Below are 20,773 nucleotides of genomic sequence, written 5' to 3'. Positions count from 1 at the left end.
TCCAAAGCAAAGGTGGTTCTCAGTCCGACTGCACCACGGAGGGGCAGTGGAGCTCAGAGAAGCCCTCCCACCTAACACGCCCCTGCACGTTCTTCTAGCAGCTTCACTCTGACCCGGCAGGATCCGCACAGGAGACCAGCACAAGGCTGATGGGAGCTGTAGGTGCCACTCATCTCCAACGGAGGTCTCTTGGATCGTTTATTTATCTAGCAGTAAGAAAGCACCATTAGGTGTTGGTGGGAGGCGCTACTCTGTCCGAATCCCACGCCGTCCGCGACAATTCCACACGCACATACAGACACAGAGACACACACGCGCCTGGTTTAGAGCGAGAAACCTCCTGGAGCAGCCTTAGCTTGAGAATCCCTATGGTCTGGGACCCCTGTCACTGTCTCCCATTTCTGCTTGCCCAACTCTACCCGACAGTGGCGACTTGGCTGTCTGGAATTTTCTGAGTGCTGGTCGGGGTGCGCCCCCGGGTTCCCCGCTCCCGGGTGGTGGTGGTGGTGGTGGCGGCGGCGGCGGCGGCGGCGGCGGCAGCGGCAGCGGCATAGCTTGCTGGAGTTTGACTCACGGAGTGGCGGCGGCAGCGGCGGCTCTGAGCCGCGGGCGGCGGGAGCGAGGCGAGCCCGGGCCGCTCGCCCTCTGCGCAGCGCTAGGATTGGTTTCTCCCGGGGAGCGCTGACCGAGGGTTGGCTGCAGGCCGGCTGAAGAACAGGTGCACCTCATCGCCCGGGCTCGCCGAGCAACCTCTGAGCATCGCCGTGCGCCGGGCTGGGCGAGCAGCTGTCAGGCTGGCCCCCTGTGTCGGAATGCAGCTTGCCTGCGCCGGGCATCCAGCCGCTGCCCGCCCCAGCCCCTGAGGGAGACGTGAGGCTTTGAGGTGGGGGCAGCGGCGGCGCGGCCCGGAGCCCCAGGGAGCGGGCCGGGCGCGGCACACCAAGGATGCCGGCGAGGCTGGAGCGCACACAGTCGGCGGGCAGGATCAGCGGCGGCAGCAGCAGCGGCAGCAGCAGCATCCACCGCAGCATCAGCATCAGAGGCAGCATCAGCACCATCAGCAGCCTAGGGACCCCGGAGCGCAGGAGGCAGTTAGGCGGACTGCAGACGCACCCTGCCGCTCCCTGACCGGCCAGCGGCGACCGGCCGGTCTCACCCCTCTACCGCGCGCCTCGTCGCCCCCTCCCCGGCCCGCGTCCCCTCCCCCGTCCTCTCCTCTCCGCCCGCCGCCCGCCTCTCGGGGGGAGGGGCGTGGGGGCAGGGAGCCGATTTGCATGCGGCCGCCGCGGCCGCTGCCTGCGCCGGAGCCCGCCGCCGCTGGAGCCCGCGCCCGCGCCCGCGCCCGGCCCGCGCGGCCCCATGCCTCTGGCGCGGCCCTCGGGGGGGCGAAGGTGAAGACCGGCTCCTAGGATGAGTGAAGGGGCGGCCGCTGCCTCGCCACCTGGTGCCGCTTCGGCAGCCGCCGCCTCGGCCGAGGAGGGCACCGCGGCGGCTGCGGCGGCAGCGGCGGCGGGCGGGGGCCCGGACGGCGGCGGAGAAGGGGCGGCCGAACCCCCCCGGGAGTTACGCTGTAGCGACTGCATCGTGTGGAACCGGCAGCAGACGTGGTTGTGCGTGGTGCCTCTGTTCATCGGCTTCATCGGCCTGGGGCTCAGCCTCATGCTGCTTAAATGGATCGTGGTGGGCTCCGTCAAGGAGTACGTGCCCACGGACCTGGTGGACTCCAAGGGAATGGGCCAGGACCCCTTCTTCCTCTCCAAGCCCAGCTCTTTCCCCAAGGCTATGGAAACCACCACAACGACCACTTCTACCACGTCCCCCGCCACCCCCTCTGCCGGCGGCGCTGCTTCTTCCAGGACGCCTAACCGGATTAGTACCCGCTTGACCACCATCACTCGGGCACCCACTCGCTTCCCTGGGCACCGGGTGCCCATCCGGGCTAGCCCGCGCTCTACTACGGCACGGAACACTGCTGTCCCCCCGACGGTCCTGTCCACCACGGCCCCTTTCTTCAGTAGCAGTACGCCCGGCTCCCGACCCCCGATGCCAGGAGCCCCCAGTACGCAGGCTATGCCTTCCTGGCCCACTGCGGCTACCTCCTCCTACCTCCACGATTCCACTCCCTCCTGGACACTGTCACCCTTTCAGGATGCTGCCGCTGCCTCTTCCTCCTCGCCCTCTTCCACCTCCTCCACTACCACCACCTCAGAAACTAGCACCAGCCCCAAATTTCGTAAGTAGATGTCTTGTCTCAGCTGTGATTTCCTGCCTATTTTCTTTCTTCTCTCTGGCTTTCCGTTCTCCTGGTTACCACTTCCCCATACCCGGTTTGGGGCAGAGTGTGGGGCTGTGGTTAAAACTGGCCTGAAGGGGGCCAAAGGTGTGGGTCTGCGCTGTGTCTGTGTGCAGAGCAGGGGCATCAGACAAATCTAGGAGCTCTCCAAGCCAAGGCTCCTACTTCAGTGGGTCCCAAATAAGAATAGATTCTGACTTCCTTCAAAGGGTTAAGGCGGGTGCAAAGCCTCCTCACGGCAGACTTGAGAGTGAGCCCAGGTTGTGTTCCCCTTCGTAGCCGGGGGGAGAGATGGTGCACCCAACCCTTCCCGCCCTCCTCTGGGAAGCTTTTCTAAGCACAGCCAAAACTGGTCTATGGTAGACCACAAAGGCAAGTTATGACCAGTGTGGGGGTGAAGATTGGACAGGTATTTGGTGGTGATGTCCTTAGAATAAGCTGGTGACTCTTTCAGCACTACTGCCCAGGCAGTGACTAAAAAAGGGTTAATTAGAAGCCATTGGGAGAAGTGGGGAAATGAGGTGCTCCCGGAAGGACCCTTCCCCTCAACCTGGCCCTGGCCAGGTATGGAAATTGTGGCTGTGGCCACTGGAGTGAGTTAACTGCTAGGAAATGCGAAGGGGACTCTGCAGAGCTGCCCCCCCCCCCCCCCCCCGGTCCTGGAGAAGTAGGAGGGTTTTTCTTCTTCGTTTTTTTCAGCTGTGTCAAGCATTTGCGTTTGTTCCTTTTTCAGAGGGCTGAGGGGTGTAAACCCGATCTCTTCTCCCCCCTAGCCCGAAAAAGATGAGCAGACTAGGGCTGGGTTTAGTAAAATATCCAAGCTCTTTGTAACATGTCACCCTTTAAATAAAGCATTCCAACCTGACTCAGTCTGTGCCAGTCGCGGCCAGTGTAACCCCCCCCCCCCCCCAAATAGGGACACTTTCTTTTTTGGAACTGCAAGCTTTCTATTTTTTACGAAGGTTGCAGGTAAACTAATTGACCTCCACCCCACCCTCTCCCTTTAGTGAGCAGAAATCGCAGGAACCTTCTGTTTGTGCCTGAGGGTCGGGGTCGGAAAACACATGAACAACCTGTGAAGGTTATTCAGGACAAGCCCCCTGTTTGTCAGTTTAAGTTCCAAGCAAAGCCATTCTGAAAAGAGAGAGAGAGAGAGAGAGAGAGAGAGAGAGAGAGAGAGAGAGAGAGAGAGAGAGAGAGAGAGAGAGAGAGAGAGAGAGGGAGAGAGAGGGGAAATAAAAGGAATAGTCTGGCTCTGTGGCCCTCATACTGTATTTATTTATGTTTTAAGTGTTCCTCATTACCTGCTCAGTGCTGGTAGGAATCAAATGGTTGCTTTCAGCTGTGTCAATTTTCTGTTTTCCTGGCCCCTGATCTTATCTTGGCTGTTATTTACCTTTGTGACTTTTTTTTTTTTTAGTGTAGTGTACTTGTAAGTAAGATTGGGGGACAAAGACTTTTGCTTTTACTCTGCTTTGGAGAATTGTATCTATCCCTTGATGATCAGTGGGAGACAGACAGGCAAAAGGAGCTTTCTGCCACAAATGAGACTGGCACAAGACCCAGGCACTGTGCAGCTTCCCTCTGCTTTGCTTGACATGGTGATTTCTGAGAGCTCATTTTTGAAAGGAGGGAGGGTACAAGGGTCTCCTTTCAACAAATCTAGCTTGAGTGTTGTGAAAGGATAAAGGATTGGTGGTACATGTGAGCACATTCATTGGACTGAAGTAGGTGCCTATCTATATTGAAGACCTTAGGTTTTGCATCTATTCTGTAGCAGCTGATATGAATAATGGATTGTGGCTTTACTTCCCATCCCTGGGGCCATGGGGGAACACATTGGGGCATTTCCCTGTCCTTTCTGAATTGATTTCCTTACTCTCAATTCTGGGGCAGTCTTTAAAAGAGAGCCCAAGGTAATTATTTCTGCCCCTCCATGATCTTGCTGTATATTCAGTGGAAGGGAATAGATGGCAGCCTGTTTAATAAGTCATGACTATTGACAGGACTCTCAGCCTCAAGGAAAAGAGGTGGGAAATCTGTGAAGGGTCTTGGCGCTTGCATAGACATCTAAGTAGTATTTGTTTCTTGTGTAACTAGGGTCCAGGTGCTTCTCTGTTTGAAATCTTTAAAATAGACTTGAATAAAGAGATAAAAATGCAAATATGCAGATCCATCAGTCAATGATCTGGTTTTCCTGCACCAATAAGAGATATTTTAATGAAAAGAATAGGAAAATGTAGTTTCCATAAAAAATAAGTTTAAATACTGTGTGGTAATGTAAAAGATAAACACAGTTTTTTTCCATATAAGGTTTTTGGATGATTAGCAAGAATGGAGAAATTTCATTTCTGGGATTATCAGCATTGCTATAGTAGGCCAAATTAAGGCCAAAGTCACTTTCACTAAAATTGTTCACTTGAGTTCCCAGATAAAGTTTCTTTGTGCACACCACCTATCTCTATACTTTGGTAGGTTTGTTTTCCCTTTGCTTCTGCCTGCCTGCCACACCACTGTTCAAAATGATTATCCTTACTCCTTTTGTATCACCTGAAGGCAGTTAAGGACAATGCCCTGTTTTTGTGAGACTAACCCACTTATTCTTTAATGACCAGGGTCTTCGTTTCTTGAGCAGAGAATTTCAAAGATTATAGGATGAATGCTTTTGTGTTCGTCTTTGGCAATGTGATGGCTGCTATCTGCAAAATCATCATAGCTATTTGAGTAGAAGCTTGTTCACTGAGAAAAATAAGGACTGTTCATTGGTCAGTGGATAATAGGATTTTTGCTCCCCAAAATGGTTATTTTATTATTCACATTATGTGCTTTGTGAAAGGCTTATATTTTTTATGACTATTATCTATTTTCTGAGGTGTTGGGGGAAGATAAGACTGAACTCAAACAGCAAGCAAACAAAGAGAGTTTGCCTTTGACTGGTAGCTTTCTGTCTCCATTCCTAGGGCCACAGGTTGAACCAAAACTTTCCTGTGTCTCTGTAACTTTTTGTTTTTTCAGTGCCTTAGAGCTGGCATTTCTTTCAGACTTGTTGAAAACAAATACCTTAAACATAATGCTACTCTGGGATCAATTCAATAAAACTCTCCAGAAAACATTGTATAGCCATGGTATAGATTAATTAACACTTTTGGAGACAAAGGAGATTATACACTACAGAGGACAGTGATTGTCTAAAATGTATAAACATTTTTCCTTTGACAGCAGTTGACATTGTTTCTACTGATTTCAAACCTGCTTATACAGTGTTGCCAATGCAAGCAGGAATTGTTCTCCAGTCTTGGAATTCTTTTACTTAGCTGAAAGCACTGTTGACAGGTGAAAAAGAAACAAACAAACAAAAATCCTGAAGCCAATGGTGAAATTCAAAGCCCAGTACAGCTGTTCATGAATTGTTCTTGCAGTCATCTTTGAATGGTTCTTTAATGACTTCTCATGAATAAGATCCCAAGTAGTATTGAATAGCATACTCAAAGAAGGAATTTAAAGATAAAATATCCTATTGACGCTTAAACAAGGCTTGGATGTGGTTTTATTTACTCATCTAGCTAAATAAAGTTCTATGGAATCGTATCATTTGTGACTTTAAAGAGAGCCATTGCTAAAGTTATTTGTTTTCTTTTTCAATATCTTCACTTCTTCCATAAGAGTGCTCAGATACTTTCTGAGCAGATTCAGGTGTAACCGATTTAAATAAAGATGAGCCTGCAGTTTACGTTCTGTCTACATGAGTCAAGGCCTCCAGAGAAATCCCAGCAGAGAAGGTGCTGACCTCATTCATTTATGGTGGCCAAAATGAGGGGATTCAGAGCTCAAGAGCAATGATTCTTATGAAGTACAGTTGAATGAATTTCTCCTGTGAGATTGTGTTACATTCTGAGTTTGTTTTTACATTCTTTGTCATTATTGCAGGAATATGAGTCTTTTCTGCTTTAGCTCCTTATACTGTGAGTTTTGAGAAATGCATACTTCAATTTGTGATCCTAACCAAAAATAAAACAGCAACAGCAACAACAACAGCAGCAGCAGGAACCTTGGGACAGGCATAGCTTTTCCAGATTGCTTTGTGGGCTCTATTGAATTTAGTATTACTTCATTGAGTATGTGTCCATAACGTAGTCAAAGAAATAAAGATCTGAACAATAAAGAAAGTTAAAAGCCTATAAGAAATGTTCTGTCATAGCCACTTTTTAAGACAGTCAGAGGTAGGGGATGTAGGAATGAATGAAATCTTCATTAATTTTATGCATCCCTCCCTGGTCTTGAGAACTGTGGGAAAGGATTGGAGATGATTTTGCTAGTGAACAGTGACTTGTAGGCTTGGTTGGTAAGTATAGCCACCTATTTTTGGTGCTGTTTTCTCAGACTCCTTAAATCACATACTGTATCCCTGCAAACTTGTGAGGAAAGAAATAAATCAAATTCAACAGTAAGCGAGCTGGCTGTAGCAATCTTTCTGCTATAGAAGAATTCAGGTTCTCTAAGACGACTGTGGGCCACAACAGAAGCCCTGGTATAGATCTGAAATCAGTGCTGGGCTTAAAAGCCAAAGGGTGTGGGAAGAAGTGGCCCCTCCCTCTGGATTTTCCCAGCTCTCCTTCTGGTTATACCACAATGATGAGAAAGATGGCTTTCGACTCATTCCTTTTATAGACACTCTTTTCTCAAATCCTCATATCTAGAGCCAACACATATCTCAATATTCTATCAGGGATGCTGAAATGAATGATGAACATTGGCCCTGAAATATATAGAAAGAAAGGGCAAGACAGAAATGTAAGTTTTAAAATGCAACTGAATCATTTCTGAGTAGAACTGAAATTCATTGCAATCTTCAGACTTGTGTGTTGCCTAAGGACAGCACATGTTGCCTTGAAAAACAGCACTGGCAAAATTCGAGCCCCTAAACATTGTTTTACTCATCCTAACCTGGGGATATTCCCTATAGATCTGTGTGCACAAGTAAAGGCAAAGAGGAAAGGAACCAATCTTCAGTGGACTCATCTATAGCTGACATCAGGTCTGCATAGGTTCTTCCTACTCACCCAACTGTCAATGAAAGTGGTAGTGTGTGTGTGTGTGTGTGTGTGTGTGTGTGTGTAAAACTTTCCATTTCCATTTGTCTTTTCTTCCAGAAGATGTCTTCATTCCTACAACTACTTATCCCTTACTGTATAGAACAATGACTACAATTAAATATTTCTTATAGGCTTTTAACATTATGTTTATTGTTCAGATTTTTATTTCTTTGATTATGGCATAGATGCTACTAATTACAGGAAACTATATGATATATATATCATATATTTTCCTTTATTCTTGTATGTGTGTCGGGGGGATTGTGGGTTTTTTTCTGTATTTTTACTGGTTGGTATTTTTATACAGTTGTATAACTTTTTAAACAAATTCTCCTTTAATAAGGCATATTGAACTTCATTAATTGAATAAGAAAAAATTAAAACATATCTTTCCATTTTATAATTGAACTATTAATTGTTTTGCGGTTTCAAAAATTTTATCTAAATATTGAGAAGATATTATTACTATTTTCATATTATATTGGCTTATATGACATTAATCTTTATAGCATTTATTTGATACAACACTATAATTGTACAATTTAATATAAGTTATTATGTACTTTCATATTATATTTTCATAGTTCATGTCATACACTTTATCTTTTATATTCATTTATTAAGCATTTACCAGGAAGCCTTAATTACTGGCTTCAGAGTTAAGGTATCAGTGAAGAAGTTGGCTGGAGTGATTCATACTTGGAATCTCATTCTCTTGAGGTCAAGGCAGAGTGTGAGGTAAAGCTACCCTAAACTTTATTGCACGATGTGGTCCCAAAGCATAAATATGAAACAGGACACAAAAAGAGACTTTAGTGAAGGAACTTACAGGAAAATAATTTTCAAGGGCACTGTAGTGTAGATGTTCTCTGGGAATCTTTATAGCTTTCTTCCCTGCCCATCTAATTTAAGGTAATTTCTTTCCTTTTGAAAAAAAAAAAAAATAACCTCACCTTTTGGAGTTTCTTCAAAACATTCAACTACAATTTAATTGAAACTACAATTATCTTTCCTTTCCACAATTATGTATCATCGGCTTACATAATATTTAGCTAAATGGCATAATTGTCATAACACTAGCATAAACAAGTCTGTTACCCTAACCATGTTGGTTAAGGAACAGTTCACCTGTCAGCTGTGCAGTTGTTGGGCAGCCATGATGCTCACCCTCTCACTGTGCCCAGGTCTGTGTGCTTCTCAGACAGGAAAGAGGGAAGGTGGTGTGAGCCAGCGAGGTAGCTAATACGAAAAAACTGACTTTTTCAGAAGGTGACGCTCATAGAAAACGAGCTGTTGATGTGTTTCTAAGGCACTTTGGTGGAACAACAGAAAGAGATGCTTATTAGCGATGACAACAATGGCAGTCACAGTTGCCATATTTTTGTTTCTTACCCTGAGGAACTGTACAACTTAAAACACCGATTCATTCTCTTATCATCTTAAGTTCCCCTGGTGACATCTTGAGGATGATGGTATTAGCCTAACTCTGCACCACTCCTGTAAAGCTCTCCATTGCTTTTGTGTCAGGGTAGCCTTATTATTTCCATACAGGAGCATACTAGTCACATCCCTGAGTGGAAATACTTGGAGCTCGTGTGGGGTCCTAAGTCTCTCTATCTCTGTTTGTGATACCAAAGCACACACAGGAAGATGTGGTATGGAAACCCAGAAATAGGGGTCTGCCGTTTCTCCTTCATTGCTTGTCAGGTTCTGATTTATTTAGATATAAGTTTAGCACAGAGGAGAATTGAACTTTTGGAGAAAACGAGTGAGATTGTACTATGATCTGCAAGTCTACAGCACACAGCAGCCTGGAGACTAAAAGACAGATACCCCAGGGATCCATTTTGTTCCACACCTACACAGCCCTACTGTCACCACGTATTTAAAGTTTAGATAGAATTTAGGTGAAAATAGAGAAGGTCCACAGTATATTCTGTTCCCATTTTGGCAGGTACTGTCCTGAAGAATTAACAGGTTTGCTTCTCCATGAGAGATCTCTTTTAGATTTGTGTTTGTCCTTTGGAGTGCCTTAATATTAGTTTTTTAAACATCTATTATAAAGTCTGTCTGTTGGAAATTCCTTCCTCACTTTTTTGTTGTTGTTGTAAGTTGTAATATTTTGGGACAGGATAGGCACTGTTCATAAATCATAGGTAGCAACTGCCGATCCTGAAAGGGTCAGTCAGAAACAATCCAGCAAAATGGAGTTGAATTAAGCTTAATTACAGAAGTCTAGGAGTGTCCATGATTAAGTGTCTATGCTTAAACATGTTTAGGTCACTGTTTCTAGAACTGATAGACACATCAAAGATGCAATTCAGGGCAAAGAACAGTTTGTTTATTTCTTTATCTGTCTATTTTTAAAGAATCCGCTCAATTACCTAAGCCTGAATATGCCATGGAGTTGAGAGAGTAGCAATATCGTATTCTAATCCTTTAACATGAACTGGTAAACATTAGTCTTCTTCCCAGGATCTCTTCGAAGACCACAAAGAGACTAAAATATGAATTACTGTAAGTTAATAGTTGCCTGAAAGAGAAAAACTACAGTCTCACCATCATTCTGGGCTTAGAGTCAGTTTAGTTCTATACGTGCTTCTTTACTTTGAACTGTAGGAAGTTTGTTCACAGGATCCCAGTCTTGTAAGAAATGTGAAATGGAGGCAGCAATGGAAGTGAGAGTGGCTGCGCGGAGTCTTGCTGTGAGCCATGTTACCTTGGCATTCTTTATCTGCCTTCGTTTTAAAGGATAGACTCAAATATTCTTAGTGTCATCATGTAGGTAATGAACTGGCCTGAAAGTGGTCATATGATAGGTATAGGGCACATGTATAAATTGCACAACTTTGGAGTGCTTTGATAGGCAAATCATGAGGTACCTGGGAAATATGTGAGTCCTATTATACAAGGTGATCGCTACAACAGACCAGAAGGTCTAAGGAGAATATTGCTGGGATGTGATATTCATCAAAAGACATCCCAAAGCAGACCTACCCATTACTTTGCTATTTTTCATTTTCATGTCATGGGTCTTTTATATTTATGCATGAAAAAATTCTGTTGGATAATTTACAAGATGATTGAGATCATAAATTATGCTAAGTGAGTGGTGTTTACCATTATTAATTCTATTATCTTCCAACAATGTTTATGTTGTATTGTTCTTGTAGTTATGAATAATAGTACATTAAATATTTTATAAACCAATGAGTTAATTGTGGTTTATATTAGAAGTAAGTAGATTACATTAGAACTATTTCATATAGGTTAAATCACTTTTAAAAATGCCCATGGAAGAAGTTGAAAAAGTTAAAGGTAGAGTATATTTACACATGTTGAGAAAATCATCACCTGCATTGTCTCAAACTCAAGTATACCTAAAAAAAAAATTCACAATATATATATATAGCATATAATTTTTCAGGAAGAAGAAAGCAAGTGTTTGATCAAAGAAAAGCTTTGAGATCCATCAATCATATGTCATTTCTATGCTTCTTTTTATGTTGTGTGTGTGTGTGTGTGTGTGTGTGTGTGTGTATGTAGTAGGTTAAGAAAAATAAACATTAGAAAATAAATTTTTATTTACATAATGATGATGTTATGAGGCCATTAGATTGGGCTTTTAATAATCTTAAGGATGTTAGAAAATGTTTATTATGTAATATTCATATAAAAGTTATGGTAGAAAATTAAATACAATGCCAATTGCATTATGCTATATAGATTTAAAGATAGGTTTAATATTTGGTAACCGAGTTCAAAGGAACCATTATAAGTGTTAGTGGTTATTTCTCGATTATTAAATAAGAATCTACTCATCTTACTATACTTTTCTATATTTTCTACAGTTTAGTTAGTGACTAAGAGTTATTTCTGCAGTCACAAGTGGTTAAGCTGTTGAAGAAATAAGAACAATCCTCATGAATTAGTTTGATTATTGGGGTTATTGGTGCTGCTTCTGTGTAGACTTTTAATTTTTTTTCTTCTTCATATCTGTGTTTAAAATAGCAGTGTCACCATGAGGGGGTTGACTGAGTTGAGGCCCTGCTGGGAAGTGTATTTTCCTTTGCTCTTCTTGCCTTCTTGGAAGCTCTGTGGTTTAACCTTGCCTTCACCTTTTAGGGGCAGAGACAAGTATGGGCATTTAGTGAGTCATTAATGACTCTTGCTGTCTACGATGCTCACCAGTCTCCAGCATTATTTTTATGGGTGAAAGTAGCCACTAGAAGCCAGTAAGTCACATGTCTGTTACTGGCACATTTAGTCTACATTAAGGATAAGAAAAAAAGGGAAAAGATACACAAGTGTTTTAATTTGTATCCCATTACTGTGATGAAATTCTTGGACCAACTTGGCTATGAAAGGGTTTATTTGGCTTCCACTTCCAGGTCATGGGCTGTCACTGGGGGATGTCAGAGCTAGAACTCAACCAAGAACTTGATGCTGGACTTATGGAGGAGTGCTGCTTACTGGCTTGCACTCTGGCTTTTACTCAGCTAATTTTCTTAAATGGCCAAGGCCAACTGTCTGGTAATGGTGCAGTCCAGTTTACAGGTTGCTGTGCCCTCCCATATCAATCATCAATCAAGAAATTCTCTTTCAGACATGCCCATTGGCCAGTTTGATCAAGGCAGGTCTTCCAACATGAATCTAGGTTGTGGCAAGTTGACAATAAAAACTGACACAGATAAGAAAACCAACTAATTAGTTACATTTGTGGTCTTGTTGAGCAGTATGTATGTGTGTGTGTATATATACATATATACATATATATATATATATATATATATATATATATATATATATATATATGAGATTATGAATCTGTGAAGTATGTTTTCAACATGAAAGTATATCAGACCATTTCATAAATGAGTCACTGGTGCCAACACAGGTATGTGCTAAGGAGAATTTCCTTAGGCAGTGAAAAACAGAAGTGAGGGCAAGGGAAGAAATTGGTCATTAGTGAAGGCAGAGATCTGTAGGCCTTGCACTGTAGAAACAGTTCCTCCTTTTGGCAACAACTAACAGCAAAGAAAGCCAGTAAGAGCGATTGATCTACTTCTCCTCAGTAGATTCTTTTTGGTGAACAAAGTGGTTGAAATAGCTTATTTTAGGTGTTAGTATGTAAGGCACAGATGTGGTTCTCCCATCTAAATTATGAACTCTTCAGAAAGCCACACACTAATCATAGATTGCACAGACCCTATCGTCTTCCATCTCTTAGTCCTATCCACGTGATGAGTGCAGCCTAGGATCCACAACCAGCATTGCCTCTGAATGCTGTGCAACATCAGCATTGTTCCCCAGAGGTGTTGAGTGGGCTCTGGAGAGAGTATCCCTGATGTAGCCAGAGGGTGGGGATCAGGATATATCAATCAAGCCATACAGGAGTCTTTGTCTGTGAAGTTAGAACATAGTCACAGGTTAATTTAGGTGAAGTTATGCAATCGGGGGCTGCCTCTTGTTATTCTTCTAGTGTGTCCTCTTGCAAAATTTTAGATGTTTGGAAGCTGTTATTTTGGGTTAAATCTAGGGCTATGTTGATGTGACTATGGATAAACTAAACATCCTTGAAGCACAGCAATTCTGCTGCTTCGTGCAGCACTTTGAAACAGCAGTGGAGTGAAGGCAATATTTAAATATATCTTGCACAGATCAGAGCCCATGTCTTTGAGTAATTTGTAACAAGCTAGCCTTGAGGAGCCTTTAGAATGCCCTACTCCTTGAGACCTAGCACCTGCTGAAATACCACAGGTACAGTTACATCCTTACCTCACTCCTCTCTGTGGCCTCCCTAGTTCCTCTCCATGATCAGAACCCACTCAAAGGGAAGGTGAAGCTGTTTCCCACTTCTCCACAGGTGTGCATATGAGTGTGGATTAGCATTTATAGCCAATAGGATCTCTCCTACATTTTCCGCTGATCAGATAATATTTACTGATGTCAGCATTTACAATATGCCAGTCAACATATACTCATGTTATTTACTCAGTTATTTTCAGTTTATTTTATTGACATAGATAAAGGGAAATCCTAGGTGTTTTTGAATGTCTTTGTGTAGTTAACAAGCTGAAAGTTGTTTTGGAAAGGAAGGAGGGAAGCAGATCTAGGTTTTTGCAGAATTCTTATTGAGTCTATTTCTCCTTCATCCTTCGGTGCTACCACACTGAGGGCTCATCTTTCATTGTGAGCAACTCTGAATAAGTTATGGTAAATAATGAAATGCTCCTTCTTGCCATGGTCTGCAAATGGCTGAGTGTTGTAAAAACCCGAGTAGTGCTATTATAGCTAAATGACTAGATAACACATACACGCTAACCTTAAAAAGAAGAGGTTAATGACCAAGATGCTTTTGAAGGAGCCTGGCCTTGTCTTTTTTCATGGCTTTCTGTATACAACACACACAAATGACTGGCACCTAAATCATTACTTTCTAGAATGAAATCTTGAAACCTTTCTGCTATTTCTATTAGCTGGAAGCAACAGGAGACTGAAGCATGGGAGATGTGCCAGTGAATGGACTTTTACAGATGGTAGATTTAGGGTGCCACAACATATACATTTTGTTTGGGTCTTTTCCCTGAAATGAAGTCTTAACACACAGAATAATTTTTATTACACTTCAGCTATCTATATATCCAACTTTTCTTTTTCAAAATTCAGTTTTACCATGTTTCTATTGTGTCTCATCTGCATTTTCAAGACTGGAGCCAATCCAAACATATGCAACGTGTATCTCTCGCCTCCCTGGTCCTCTGAAGTGTATTTCATACAACTGAAGAATGGTGTTCACAGTACATGCCTCCTCTGTTCGTCTTGGTTGCCATAAAATACCTGCATTTAAAGTGCTAGGATATGAAGACTTTAATTGCTCACTACAGACTGTCTTTATGCACTGCACTCCCATTGTGAAAATTGAATTAAATTGCTGGTCCATGAGCTCTTTGTGCTGAAAGGAGACTCTCTCACATTCAAACCATTGAAAAGGTGATCTCTGGCTACTGAAACTCAAAAACTTTGCTAAATTTGAACACTACATTTTCTCACATTTCCCAGAATTATCACTTTGCCAAATACAATATCCTGTTCCCCCAGAAGAACAGCTTCTATTCCCCACATATCAGCTGTGAGGTATGAATTGAATTGCTTTAAAATAGATCACATTTTCAGAGGAGAGCTCTAGCTGTATCCTCTCAATTTCTTTTCCCTTCTGTGCCAAGAAGTCCTCTTTAATCTTCAATTATCAGTTACATGCAATCAAGTGACCCTCTTGACCTTCAACAGCGAGAGCTGCTTTTATGCCAGGAAAGTTGGGTGGTTGGATGCTTGAGAATATTTTTGACTTCAGGTCAAGAAGGATTACTACCATGTATAAGGTTAGAGAGATTCAAAGAAAGGTGATGCCCTAAAAGTACCATATGGCTCTGCTTACTGACCATGTGCCTTCTATAGGATTTGGGATGGGCTACTAAGGATGGGCCTTAATAGTGTGGCCAGTTTTGGGTATCTGAGAATGAGCTCAGAGGCAGAAATCCTGATGATGCAGATGTACGGCTTCATCTCCCCTCGATGTCTTACTACTTTCTCTGAAACCATGAGTCACACACTCTAGTGAACTTGAGGAAGTCATTTTAGCAGGTCTAGGATTTTCTCAGAGACTGGTGGGAGGGTAGAGAATCTTCTCTTAGGGAAGCATAGTATTTCTTCACAGAGAGTTGACATTCGCCTCATCTGTATTCTTCACTTCCGAGTGGTAGAAGAGCGCATTGGAAAGGGAGAAAAGCAATGAAGACACAGAGGGAAGGCTGACCTGGCCTGCGAATGTAGTCTCACTGCTTCTACTTGGTTGAGATTCACCGCAAATGGACTGGTTTCTGGTTGTCTGGTTTTTTTTGTTTTTGGTTTTGTTTTTTGTTTTTTTTGGAAACAAAGTTGATGGATAACAGGATCCCTGAGTCCCTGTGGCAGATCACCCATATAGTTCGATCTCCTACTTCTGAGATTGTTTTCATGGTATTAGTACGTTTCTAATTTAACCTGTTCTCCTTTCCAAGCCTGTCTTCTACCTTCCCTCTTCTTTCTCTGCTCAAGTATCTTTGTTTGTAGTATATTGTTGATGTGATATATGGGGTTCATCATTTACTGATGTTCTTGTTTAATGCTTCACAGAGGTAGGTATTGATTATATCTTAAAGTCACATAAAGTGTACTTGTTTACAACTCTAAAAACCTTCCTCTTATGCACAGGATTTTATGCTCACATACACAGAATGTGTGCTTACATTCACAAAGTGTGTGTGTGTGTGTGTGAGAGAGAGAGAGAGAGAGAGAGAGAGAGAGAGAGAGAGAGAGAGAGAGAGAGATACAGAGAGAGAGAGAGAGAGAGAGAGAGAGAGATACAGAGAGACAGTGAGAGAGAGAGAGAGAGAGAGATACAGAGAGACAGTGAGAGAGAGAGAGAGAGAGAGAGAGAGAGAGAGAGAGAGAGAGAGAGAGAGAGAGAGAGAGAGAGAGAGAGGCCCACAGAAAGAGAGAGACACACACAGAGACAGAGAGCAAATTGCTTATAAAAATAGGAATATGAACAGGAGACCTGGAAGAATTACTGTCCAAAGCAACTTGATTTTGTTGGAAGTACAAGTTCAGCTAATTCTAGATATAATCCTGTCAGATCTGCCCAGTTAATTAAAATTTCTAATTGTTGAATTTTATTGTGTTATGAAAAGAACAGAAGACCAAGAAATAGCTTTTTCTGAGAGACTGAGTATGTTGTTTTGGGTTTTGGGGATTGTATATTTTCTTTCAAACCTAGGTCCTTTGGCTCAGTAGCAAGAGCCTTTGTTCGCTGAGTCTTCTCATTGGTCTCTAGTTCAAATTCTTATCAGAGTATCAGATGGGCCATTGTTTCTCTACCTTCTGTGGTCTAAATCTTCCATATATATCATCAGCAACACAACAAAATCTTTCCGAAAAGTTTCAAGAGGATCTTATGGGTAGTCTCCTGCAATAATTTTCTAGTCATAGGTGAGAGGAAAAGTTGTTATACCCTTGGGTGATGATGCTTTATTGTTTTGTCCTGTCCTTTTGGCCTTAGCATCATCCAAGCTTCCATTGTTGCTGGAGAAACTGTAGACACAGGGGAGCCCAGAAGTATTAAAACTGTACCATGTAATTCAGTGACAAAGGTTTTTATCTTAAGCCCAAGAGTAGTGCTAATGGGCCAAAGGCTCTGTCAGCAGAAAAGGGCTAACAGGTAGCTATCCCTAACTAAGTGATCTCTAGTGGTCCTCTCAGTTCCTCATCACAAAATGCCAGAGACTGGATAAACATTCATTTTCTCTCATTCAGAGATTATAAATTCAAGGACTTTGGAGACCAGGTGGTTTTTATTTCTGACCTGTCTCTCTTTGGCTTGCTGTATCCCCACCTGGTCTTTATTTTTTCCTGTGTATACTTTGGTTGTCTTTGTGTGTCTAAAATCTTCTTCTTGGAAAGATATCTGTGTGGCTGATTTAGGCTATACATGAAACCGTTCACTTTAATTTCATCACCTCTTTCCCTCTCTCCAAACAGCAGTTAAAGTTTGAAGTACTGGGCTTTAGCATATGAATGAGGAAATACAATTCAGTCTATAGCTGTGGCTCAAACTCACTGAAGCACACCAATCAAAAGCAATTTCAGATAGTCTGCACACCTTAAATCTCAGCCTCTTCTGTGGGCAAACCAGCCCCATGTTTCTAAGGTATGCACAGTACCCTGCTCCCTTGGTATTCTATCTTCACTATTTCCTCTCTGAGGTGTGGACATGGAACAAGGGAACAGGTTCAGCTTCCAAGAAGTACGGCCTGACTCTCTGCATCTGACATGGTGACAGTCTTTGCCTCCAGCAACCACAGTCTAATGCTATTCCAACTAATAAGTACCATGGAAACCCAGTGTGCTCCAGGGGTGGTGAAGGGGTGGGTGAACATCAAATCACCAAGTGACACTGGCTTTTCAAATGTCACTTTATAAAAATAGAATTGTGTGAGAGAGCAGGGCCATGCCAGCCATTTAGAGTTCCTGGCTTTGGCATCTGTTCTCTGCTTTCATCTGTCTCCATGACAAGCAAGGAGAGTCCATGTTTTCATTATTGGCCCTATAGTTCCTTCCACCCTTTGATTTCTTTATTTTAAAATTGTATTTTACATTGTTTCTAATTTGTTTTCTCTCCAGATTGCACTGTTTTTTTTTTTTTTTTTTTTTTTTAACTTGAGGGATATTGCCTTAGTATGAAGGTTTTATACTATTAAAATATAAACTTTGATATGTTACATTATAGGTAAATAAAACCGCACACCCAGATTGATATAAGGCGGTAAATTCTGATTTGGCACCTTCTGTGCTCTTCAAAACTCAGCTGCCCAAATGGAACCCCTAACAATTCAATTCAGTGAACTGTTTTTAAGATTTTTGTTTTTATGGATTTTAATTTCTTTGACTGTATTCTACGCCTTGATGCTATTTATCCACTAGTTGGGTTGAAAATCATATGCTAACCTTGGAATACATGAGCAATGATCATTTTTCATTTGATCATAGTTCCTTTGTCGTGATTTGAATGTAAGCAGATTGTGTGTGAATGAGCACTATTGAAGAATTTACATATGGACCATCAGGAAGGGAAGGTTCAATCTAGGTTTTTGCCTTTTATGAGATGGTGATCTTCGTTGCCTTTGGCTTCTTGACACCCACTTTCTTGATTTGTAGAGATAGCTACTCTATATTCAATCGATATTTAATGATTCTTTAAGACAAGGGGTAGCATAGGTTAATGACCTAGATATTGGAATCCAAAGAGTGTTGGAATATGCAGAAACTAGGAAAAACTGAGCCCATTCCAGAGAATGAATATTAATTGTGTTTCATGGATTCACCCTAAAACTTAAAATTGGGAGCTAGATTTAATCTTAAGTGTTACATATTATATGTAGAAATTTATGTTTTTAACAAGTTTGTGCTAAAAAATGTTGTTCAATGGAAGAAAATGATGCTGTGAAAATTTAAATCTCACAATGGTATTTAATAGGAAAAAAAAATCTGTCCCCAGGCATCTGGGCCTGATTTTCTCAGCCTTGGAGGAAGGCAGGGAGGCAGACTCAGCCAGTATGCCCTTTCTGTGTGCTTGCCCTCGAAGTGTGGTAGGCACAGTTTGATACTGAACTTAGTGTCAGTTTCTGATGTCTCAATTTCTGACACAGTAAAAACAGCAGAAGTGGGGAAAGGCTCCAAAGACTGAAGGACGATCTCTATCATTTTCTTGACATCCTGTATCATGCTGTTTCACTTCAGGATGATTTCATGTTCTTAAGAAGTGATTTTCAGTGTCAAGTATAGAATAGTTTTTTTTTTTACTTTTTTGAAATATGTGTCTCTTGATAGATTTGGCAAATTATTAAGCAAGATTTCATATGCTGGAATGTAACGAAAGCTGATTTATCATGTCAGTAAAAGCTAAAGTTTATCTCATGGACTCTTTCTGGTCTCTGCTTATTTCCCTCTTTTACATAATTAAAAAAAGATTACAGTGTAAAACTTTGTTTTCTTTTGTTTATATTGAAACATTGCGTGACAAGCAATGCTTATCACGACTTAAAACAGTACGGATCTGTTCAGATAGTTAGTCAAAGAAGCAAGCATTCCTCATCCCTCTCTGATACAACCTGTCTCAGGATTCTTCGAAGAGTTTTATTAAGTACCTCCTATTTCTAATGTGGTTTTAGGAATCCACTGGAAGGCTTGCAGAAACAACGAAGCCTGAGTGAGGCATTCCTTCTTAGAGTGTACACACTTGTGAAGAAGTCAGATAGCAATGAGAAAAGTAATTTCCTCCATTAGGAAATGCTGACGTTGACAAAAGGCTAAACTGTTTCAGTGTGTGCACGGGTGGGCAGGTGTTCCTGAGTTTGTCATAGTATAAACGAGTCCCAAATGACGAAAGACATCCAGATACAGGAGTTCCTTAGATACAGAGGCACCGGCACAAGAAAAAGTGAAGAGACTTGATACCCTATGAGCATATACAGGAGGAGGTGGTCCCCCTCAGTCACAGACATAGGGGAGGGGAGCAGGGGGAAAGCAGGAGGGAGAGAAGAATGGGAGGATACAAGGGATGGGATAACAATTGAGATGTAATATGAATGAATTAATAAAAAGAAAAAAAAGTGATTCAAGGGCTTGGGGGTTCAAGAGACAGCTGGTAAAGTGTTTGCAGCACAAACAAGGAGACCCCACTTTGAATCTGTAAAACACACATAGGAAGCTGGCATAGTGTTCTCACTTTTCTCTAATACCGATGCTGGGGAGGCAGAGACATGAGCTCCAGGTTCAGTGAGAGAATATCTCAAAAATTAAGGTGCAGAGCAGTCACAGAAGATGGCCTTCTTTGGCCTCTGGCCTCCATATTAATACATTCATGTGCATGCAGACTTGCATGTATACACTCAAAGGGATGTGTGCACATATATACATGCACACAGATTAAAAGGCCTCGAGGGATAAAACAGTAACCAGTGTCCCTGGGTGCTATTAACAGGCCAAAGTATGGTGGTAAGTGCAGTAGAGGGTAGAGGAGGTGGGCCTCACAATGAGCTTGGAACTGGCTTGTGTTACATTGGACAGCAACAAGGGTTTGTGTATATATTCTAGAGCATAAAGTGTGACCATCACTGTCAGGTCCTCTCAGGGGATCCTGACGACTTACACTAAAGTTATGGTCTGTGATGGGAAAGATGCTCAATTAGAGTGGGAATGCCTCAAGGACAAGGAAAACAATGTAAATAAAATGAGAAGCAGGAATAATGGATGCAGACCCTGTACTAGATTTCTGTCCTGAATCAAGGTTGGGGCATGATGTCACTATTAACTGAGACAAAAAGGTTGGGACCTGTAGTATTTGGAGAAGACTGATGGAAGAATTGTCTTAAGTACACATATAGTGCTCTTCCTGCTTATCAGGTGATCAGGACACAGGAGCCTAGCATAACTCTTCTGAGAGGCTTCACAGAGCAGCTGATGGAAACAGATGCAGAGACACACAGCCAGACATTAACCAGAGCTTGTGGAGTTAGGGGAGGCAAAGACTCCACAAGAAGATCTACAGAGTCAACTAATCTGGGCACACTGGTCCTCACAGATACTGAATCACCAACCAAAGAGTATGCATGGACTGGTCCTAGGACCCCTGAAAATATGTAGCAGATGCTTAGCTTGGTCTTTATGTGGATTCCTCAACTACTGAAGGAAGGCTCCTCTCTGTCCCTGATGCCTCCCTTTTGATCCTGTTCTTCTAACTGCACTGCCTTCTCTGGCCATAGTGGGAGAGGATGCACCTAATCCTACA

The 20,773-nt window shown here is 42.5% G+C and overlaps 1 protein-coding gene across 7 annotated transcripts in view; it reads left to right on the top strand.

The window, feature by feature from the left end:
* The first annotated feature begins 1,382 nt into the window (after positions 1 to 1,382).
* Positions 1,383 to 20,773, top strand: part of Nrg3 (neuregulin 3) — a 1,024,516-nt gene continuing 1,005,125 nt past the window's right edge. For all 7 annotated transcript variants that reach the window (XM_051142204.1, XM_051142187.1, XM_051142174.1 and 4 more), the window contains exon 1: positions 1,383 to 2,233. In XM_051142204.1, the coding sequence (XP_050998161.1) occupies positions 1,411 to 2,233 (823 nt within the window). In that variant the 5' untranslated portion in view covers positions 1,383 to 1,410. The remainder of the gene's footprint in view (positions 2,234 to 20,773) is intronic.

This window comes from Acomys russatus, chromosome 3 (genome assembly GCF_903995435.1).
Source record: "Acomys russatus chromosome 3, mAcoRus1.1, whole genome shotgun sequence".
NCBI classification, from domain to species: domain Eukaryota; kingdom Metazoa; phylum Chordata; class Mammalia; order Rodentia; family Muridae; genus Acomys; species Acomys russatus.
This window is presented reverse-complemented; position numbering and strand designations above follow the sequence as displayed.